Below are 8307 nucleotides of genomic sequence, written 5' to 3'. Positions count from 1 at the left end.
TCTCTCTGTCTCTCTCTGTCTCTCTCTCTCTCTCTCTCTCTCTCTCTCTCTCTCTCTCTCTCTCTCTCTCTCTCTCTCTCTCTCTCTCTCTCTCTCTCTCTCTCTCTCTCTCTCTTTCTCTATCTGTCTCTCTCTCTGAAACACTTTTCATAATTATAACCAAATAATTTGGTTGGGATTTTCCCCCAATGTGGGGCTTTTGTGTTTGTTCTGCCATCTGGTGGATCCTTGTAGAACTACAGGTCCTTTGGCAGCATTACTTTTCCAAAGATAGTCACGAAGTGATGGCTTAATATAACCCCAGATTGGTCCATAGAGCATGCCAGATGAAATCATTTACTTCTTGTATGTTTTATTCATTTCAAGGAAAGAAACTTAATTTAGTAACTTGTTAAAGTGGTTCTAAATTGCATCTATCAAGGCAATAGACCAGAGCAGACATGAATGCAGAATTGATCCTTGAAATGTAAAGCCACATTAGCAAGAGCAGACACTGGAGGCCAAAACATTGGAGTTAAAAGTAATGTTGCTTTTTTAATATAAAAAAGCATAGAAATAATTATAGGGCTGAAAGATATAGAACCAATAATAGCAACTTTAGAATCCTTAAAATGAGAGCAGTAAGGGACTTTGAAGATCATCTACTCCAACCCCTTAATTTAACAGATGAGGAAACTGAGGCCCAGAGAGGATAAGGAAATTGTCCATGGTTATGCAGCTACCTAGAACTCATGTCTGGAACCCAAACTAGTACTATTCGCTGCCCCATAGGGAAAATGTATGTCTAGAGATTAGGTGTGAGTCAGATCTTTCTAGGTAATCATTTAATCATAGCTCAGCTGTAAAACTAGCAAAGAATCAGTCACCCTTACTATGGTGTTTCTAGGCTGACAGGGTACTCAGGGCAAGGCCAGCTCATACTTTACCAAGTAGGCAGCATCAGTATCAGAACAAAAACCTCATCCATATCCTCAGTCAGATGAAAAACAAGAGGTTGTTCTAAGACACATCCTCTATAGTACAATGAATATAGGTTATTGTGTGAACCAAGTAGATCTAAGTTTGAAACAGGAAACTATTACACATGAACTTAAAAACCCAGTCCTATCCCCAAATTCCCTTAGCACATGAAGAAAGCAGCTTCATATTTTCAGGCTTCAGTTTCCCCCCTGTTTGATTGAGTCACCAACACCTAGCAGAAAGAGTCCTTCACTTACCAATTGCATGACCCAAAATGGGCAATTCCCATAGCCTCTCAAGTCTCCAATTACATATCCATAAAGTTGGAATAATGATATTTGCATTACCTCAGATATTTGTTGAGAACCAAATGAGATAATGAATATAAAGTACTTTGTCCCTTTACAGAGCTACAGAAATGTCAATTATTGTTTTCATCATCATCATTATCATCAGTGTTGCTGTTATGTTAGGGTCTCCTTATCTTTTTTTATGAGGCTCCTATAAAGACCAAGGAAAAATTGTTAGCCTGCTTCTTTTATAGTTAACATTTTGTGATATATAAAATGTCTGCTTCTTGTAATTGAATAAAAGCATTGAGATCTAAGTTCATATTCTGTAAACCCGTTAAAAGCATTTTAAAGACAATTCTGGTATCAGACAGAACAAAAGTTCTGTTCCTAAGTGGTTTAAATTTTTTCTGCTAGGTCCTTATTTTTGAGAGCTTTACCCCCATAACTGACTAGGTGTCACAATGGATAGAGTACTAGACCACGAATAAAGAGTTCAAATGTGACCTCAGATACTTACTAACTGTGTGACCCTGAGCAAGTCACTTAACCTAGATCTGCCTCTGCTTCCTCATCTATAAAATGGGGGTGATAATAGCGACTACTTCTTTGAGTTGTTGTAAAAATAAAATGAGATAATATTTGTAAAGCACCTTGCATACCTTAAAGTGCTATGTAATATATGCTAGATTAATTATTCCATAGAGGTTTGATATTATATGTGTTATGACAATATATATTGGAAACATTCTTGAATTTTTTATATATCAATATTATGTCAAGGCAGCTATAGATTACTGTTCTATCTTGTGCTCTATCCCCAACAAAATTGATCTATTGAATTCTTAATCATATCTTGGTGTTTACATTTGTAGTATTGGGATCTATCATGCTATTTTATAAAGGAAACTGACCTTCTGGTATGAAATCCTAGTCACTTGATTTTATCTTTCGAGGCATCAGGCAGTTGCTAAATTTTTTGCAATGCATTACACAGCTTCTCCAATGTTATTTTATTATCATCATAATTATTATTAATCACTTTACCAAACAGATGTGGGAGTTACCTGGATAAAGTCTCTTCAATACTTAGAAAATAAATACCATGCCAAAAATAAGAAAGTGAGATGATGTGGGTTGTTGGATGTTTTGTTGTTGTGCATTGTTGTTGTTTTTAAGAAAAGTTTCTCCAGACTGTGGTGTTATTACTTAGCATATGCTTCTGTCTTTGTATTGACAGCAATACGATCACGATAGCAGCACCATCCGGAAGATGCTATTTCAGGAGGCGCTGGTTCAGATCACACTGCCCACAATGCAAAAAGCATTGGCGTCAACGTGCAAACCAGTAAGAGATTGAATATATTACTCTTAAAGAGCCCAGGTTTCTGTTCCATTAGATTCCCATATACTGCAGTTCAATAACCACTTATTAAAAAAAAAAAACTGCTGTGGGCAAGGTACTGGGGATCCAAAGACAAAACCAAACCAAAAGATGGACCTTGCTTTCCTAGAACTTCCATTTTATTGGGGGGGGGGGGCAGAGAGTAGGGAGAAGTATAAAAAAAAGTAGGGAGATATATAAACAGGGAAGTATATGCATGATAATTTGAGGAAGAATGAGAGAACAATTACAATTGGAGAGATAAGGGAAAGCTTTCTATAGGAGGCAGGATATAAATAGTACATAGAAGGAAGGTAGGCATTCTAAGAGGCAGAGGTGAGGAAGGAGTACATTCCAGGCTTGGATCAATCCAACCAGTATTTGCTAAGCCAAAGTCTAGAGTCAGCTTGATGATGCGATGGATTAGGGCTTGGGCTTGGAGTCAGGAACACTTGAGCTTGAATCCAGCCTCAGATACATGTTAGCTATGTGACCTTGAGAAAGTCACTTAAGCTCTCTTTGCTTCAGTTTCCTCAACTGTAAAATGGCAGTGATACTTATAGCACCTACCTCCCAAGGCTGTTGTGAGGATCAGCATTTTAGCACAAGGCCTGGCACATAGTAGGCTCTGCATAACTTCTAACTATTAAATTATTAAGTTCCACACAGACAAAGGCCTAGATACAAAGACTTAAGGAACATGGTTACTCCAAACTTCTTCATTTGGAGTGTATTCTATCTGGACACTCAGCACCCTTGGACCTTGCTGTCGTATTTTTATTTCTGCAGATTTGAGATGCTATGTGTCAAATCATGTCTCCTCCAAATATGACAAACATATGTAGTTTAAAAAAAAATACTTTATATAACAAGGGGCAACCATAATAGTTTTTTCTGTCCTCCATTATTGAGGTTATAATGGAGTCCAAGATATTTTTTTTCCACTGTCAAGTCAATGAGAGGAAAAGACTTAGGCCTACAAGGAACAATTTGGCATCCACTGGGAGCCCTGATCTCCTTGGTGTCATTGGGTTGTTTATACTACTCTGTGTGGGCTGTGATGACCTAGAAGTCATTTATTTGCATAGGTAGGTATGTGGGAGAAAAAGACTATGTCACAAAACATGTGAGAATAAGGAGGTGATGATGACACTTTTTCATCTCAAAACAAACAAGTTTTTTTAAGAATTTCATAAATCTATAAAGTTATATTTTGGGGGCTGGAGGATTTGTTTTTTTACTGAATTACTAATACTTTTCATATGCATAGTATTATCATAAAAAATTCTTTCCATTTGGAGAGGGTCATTTTTCCTCCCAAAACTTATTCCCTCTACCATGGGAGTCTGATGCCTTTTTTTTTAGCAACTTAAAGTCTTGAAAAAAGTTTCCTGGGGGCAATGAGAGGTTGTCAGCCAACAAGGATTTATTAAGAGCTTACTAGGAGCCAGGAACTGTGCTAAATGCTAGAGGAAAAGAGGCAAAAGCATTGTTACTGCCCCTCAAGGTGCTCATCTTCTAATGGAGGAGACAACATATAGATACACATATACCAGATACATACAGAGTAGATAAAAGGTAATCTCAGAAGGAAGGTACCAGTAGTGTTAAGGCCTGGGAAAGACCTCTTGATAAATGTGAGATCTGAGTCTTGAAGGGAGCCAGCAACGTTAAGAAGGAGAGGTGAAGGGTCAGAGCACTCCAAGAATGGGGGCAGACTACAAAAAGCACAGATCTGAAGAAGCAATGTCACATAGGAGGAACAAGAAGTAGGTCAATGTTGCTTGACTGAGGGGTGAATGGAGGAATGTAAGGAGTAGGAAGACTGGAAAGGTGAGAAGGGGTCAGGTTGTGAATGGCTTTATATCCTCAACAGAAGAGTTAGATCTAGAAATAACAGGAAACCAACTGGAGTTTTGGGGGTGGGGTGGGTGGTAATATTCGATCTCTGATTTAGTACAATCACTTTGGTAACTAAGCTAAGTGGATGACAGGTTGGAGTGGGGAAAGACTTGAACCAGTGAGAGACTATTGCAATAGTGTAGGTGCAAGGTGATGGTGAGGACTATACTAATGTGGATGCTGTGTGGATAGAGAGAAGGGATACAGGAGCAATACTGTGAAGGTAGAATGAAGATGTGACAATCAATTAGAAATGTGGGGTAAGTGAGAGTGCAGAGTTAAGGATGATACCAGGGTTATGAGCGACTGGGAAAATTCGGTGGTGGCCTCAACAGTAATAGCAAACTTAAGAAGAGAGGGGAATTTGGGGAGGATGATGAGTTCTGTTTTGGACATACTAAGTTTGAGATGCCTACGAGACTTCCAGTTCCAGATGTTGAAAAGGCATTTGGGAGCAGCTAGGTGGCCAAGTGAATAGAGCACCAATCCTGGAGTCAGGAGGACCTGAGTTCAAATGCAGCTTTAGATACTTGACACTTAACTAGCTGTGTGACCTTTGGCAAGTCACTTAACCCCAATTGCCTTTCCTCTTCTCTCCAAAAAGAAAAAAAAAAAGACATTTGGTGATGTGGGACTATTTATCTGGAGAGAGATAAGGGCTGACTATATAGATCTGGGAATTATCTGGTAATTAAACCTATGGGAGCTGATGAGATGACAAATCAGATAGTATATAGAGGGAGAAGAGAAGATGGTACAGGAAAGAGCCTGGGGGGACACCTCTAGTTCATGGGCATGATACAGATATAAGAACTAGCAACGGAGATTGAGAAGGAGCAATCAGACAGAGAGAAGAGTATCATTAGAGAGGAAAGAGCACTCAAGAGGAAAAAACAGTCAAGTGTCAGAGTTTACAGAGAGGGTCAAGAAGAATGAGGATTGAGAAAAGGCCATTTGATCTGGAAATTAGAAAATTGTTGGTAACTTTAGAAAGGGAATTTCCAAATTGAGGTCAAGGTCAGAAGATAAATTCTGTAGAGTTAAGAAGTGAGTAAGAGGCAAGAAAGTGTAGATACTTAGTGTAGGTGACCTTCTCAAGGAGTTCATTAGGATGTAGGATCTCGTGGAAATGGTCAGATCCCTTGAGAGTTTAAGTGAACTCAAGTGACATAGCCAATATGTGTCAGAGGCCAGACATAATCCCAAGTATTCCCTACTCTAAAGCCAACTCCCTATCCATTATATCAATGTAGACTTTCATTTATAATCACCACTAGATTGTGGGAGATGAGTCTCACATATGGACTTTGGCTTTCTTCAGAGGTTGCTTAAAAAAACCCCACTATTGCCAGCTGCAAACTATTCAGCTATTATTAGCAAGATACTGGATGAAAGCCACCAAGTCATCCCACAGAATAGCTGTTGAATGGTGATCACCTGTTGTAAACCAATGACCTATAGGCAAATGTCTTCATATCCTATTGCTGAATGACTCCCTAAGCCAGATGCTTCTGTGATTGCAATCTGTGGTGAAACTTTATCCTCCAGCATTGAACATTTGCAAAGTTTATCGAGCTGATCATTAGGGATATGATTGGGAACATTTTGGTCCTGGACTTTCACATGCTGGAAACCCTTGGAAAGCTGAGGGAGTTAAGGGATTCTTTGTTGTGGAAGGGCTGACAGAGAATGGAGTGAAGCAAGGTCAGACCAAGCCAGGGAAGGAATACCTTAATAAATCATGACCAGGAAATCTCCCTGCAGTAGGCATTCCATGGAGAGCTTACTTATTCCCAGTGAGGAACTCACATCACACAAAGTTCCTGACTCAATCCCCCACTTCTCCTTATGTGTTTATTAGACAGCACCTAGTATAGTCTGGCATTCACTGCCTAGTGGGGCACATATGCCTAGAGCAGTACAAACACCTAACAGTGGCATAGTAGGCCCTTGATCAAATTTCCTAGAAAGGCTTTGTTACTTGTCTAAGGTAAATAGTGATGGATGGAATCCCTCTCTTCCTTCCCTTACTCATTCATTACCTGAATCAAAAAGTAATATATTTTTTCTTGTCATCTGAAATTAGACTGCCGTTGGGTCATCTCAGTTGACCATAAATCATATTTCGTATAGATTTGGAGCTAAAAGGGACTTTACACATCATTTAGTCCAACTTCCTTATTTTAAAGTGAGGCTACTGAGGCCCAGAATGGGATAGTGACTTGACCAAGGTTACACAAGTAGTTAGTGTCAAGAACCAGGATTCAGACCCAGGACCTTTGAATCCAAGCCAAGGGCTCTTTCCAGTTCATCTGATGAACATGTGGTGAAGGGAAAAGACTGTCTTGAAGAATAAACCAAGTTCAGTGAAGGTCCCTGGTAGGTCCATATCTAGAGCATATTGCAGTCCCTCAGGCAATAAGTCTCTATTGTACTTACTTTTGTTAAATGAAACTTGAGCAGTACAGCCCAAGCTCCAGGCCTCCCTCTGAAGCATACAGACTATGTAAGCCTGGAGGAGTAATTTAACCTTTCGGCACCCCCTGGCTACTCTCAAAAACTAGAGTTTACAAACCTGATGCTGATCTACATTGGTAGAGGCTGTTTCCTCATCTGGGAGTTTCCTGTGCTAAGGAAATCACAGGTCCAGTCCCTAATCCCTCAATAGAACTTAGGTGTGTATATTTAAACAAACAGTGGTCTTCATTAGGAAACCGGTATGAGTTCATTAAGAACAAGTTGCACATACTGACCTTATTTCCTTTTTGATCAGGTACAAGATCCAAGGGAATTTTGTACATTCAGTGTGTTTGAATTTTATCTATCAGTCAATAAGCACTTATTATTTGGGGGGGGGGGAAGGCAATGAGGGTTAAGTGGCTCTTATTGGCCAATCTTTTGAGTATGAGCTTTAGTCTCTGCCTGCTGCCAACAACTCATGAGCTATACCATTAGAAAAACCATCCCCAAACCCTCAGGGCTACTTGTAGAATCACAAAGAGAGAAGTGGGTGGTGCCATCTGGGAAGCTTAACCTGACAGTGCAAATGGGGATTGGGAGCTCTAGCATATCGTACATGCTGACACCCACAGAATGGTGACCATGATGTACATGGTCCAAACAGTACTCAGTGGGTAATCAATAAATGCTTAGTCTCTATTTTCTGGGGGAGGGAATTGAACTCATGATATGTGTTTTGGTAAAAACCTACAGCAAAGTTTCCAGATTCCTGGGTAGCATCCCAAATCTCCATCTTCCCTTGACTTAATTGACTCCTCCTCCATGACCTAGTCTTAGCATTCATGTCCAGGAGTCTCTGTGTCCCTTCAATGTCTTTTGTCTTCTCTCAGCTCTTTGTGAATAGAGATTTTTTTCATTCATTGTATTTGTATGCCCAGCATCTAGCATAGTGCCTGACTCTTGGTGGACACTTGATAGGTGTTTACTTATTGATTGAAAGAGCTCAGGATCTCTTAGAGGAGGGAAAAAGTATGTAATGGAGCCATTTGGAAATAGTTGCTGTCTACTGCTATATGTGTGTGTGTGTGTGTGTGTGTGTGTGTGTGTGTGCTTTCATGACAGACAGTGAGATGTTCTATCACTTTTCCCTTCCTAGTGGGTGATTCTAGCTCCTCATTCCTCTGTAGTGGGATAAAAATGATAGTTGGGTACTGAAAGCATTTCTGTAGCCCATAGAGAACAGGGCTACATGGAAGCAGCTTCTATGTCTCTAGGTATCATTCTTTTTTTTTTTTTTTTTTTTTTTTCAAT

The 8307-nt window shown here is 39.7% G+C and overlaps 1 protein-coding gene across 1 annotated transcript in view; it reads left to right on the top strand.

The window, feature by feature from the left end:
* NIBAN1 (niban apoptosis regulator 1) overlaps positions 1 to 8307 on the top strand; it is a 213657-nt gene that overhangs the window by 196581 nt on the left and 8769 nt on the right. The window contains exon 12 of the mRNA XM_069074417.1: positions 2491 to 2598. Within this exon, the coding sequence (XP_068930518.1) occupies positions 2491 to 2598 (108 nt within the window). The remainder of the gene's footprint in view (positions 1 to 2490; positions 2599 to 8307) is intronic.

The sequence above is a fragment of the Petaurus breviceps genome, unplaced genomic scaffold (genome assembly GCF_028583685.1).
Source record: "Petaurus breviceps papuanus isolate PSGF00001 unplaced genomic scaffold, PetGlider_PUasm1.0 90895, whole genome shotgun sequence".
NCBI classification, from domain to species: Eukaryota; Metazoa; Chordata; class Mammalia; order Diprotodontia; family Petauridae; genus Petaurus; species Petaurus breviceps.
The sequence above is the reverse complement of the archived record's forward strand: the minus strand, read 5'-3'. Positions and strand labels throughout refer to the sequence as shown.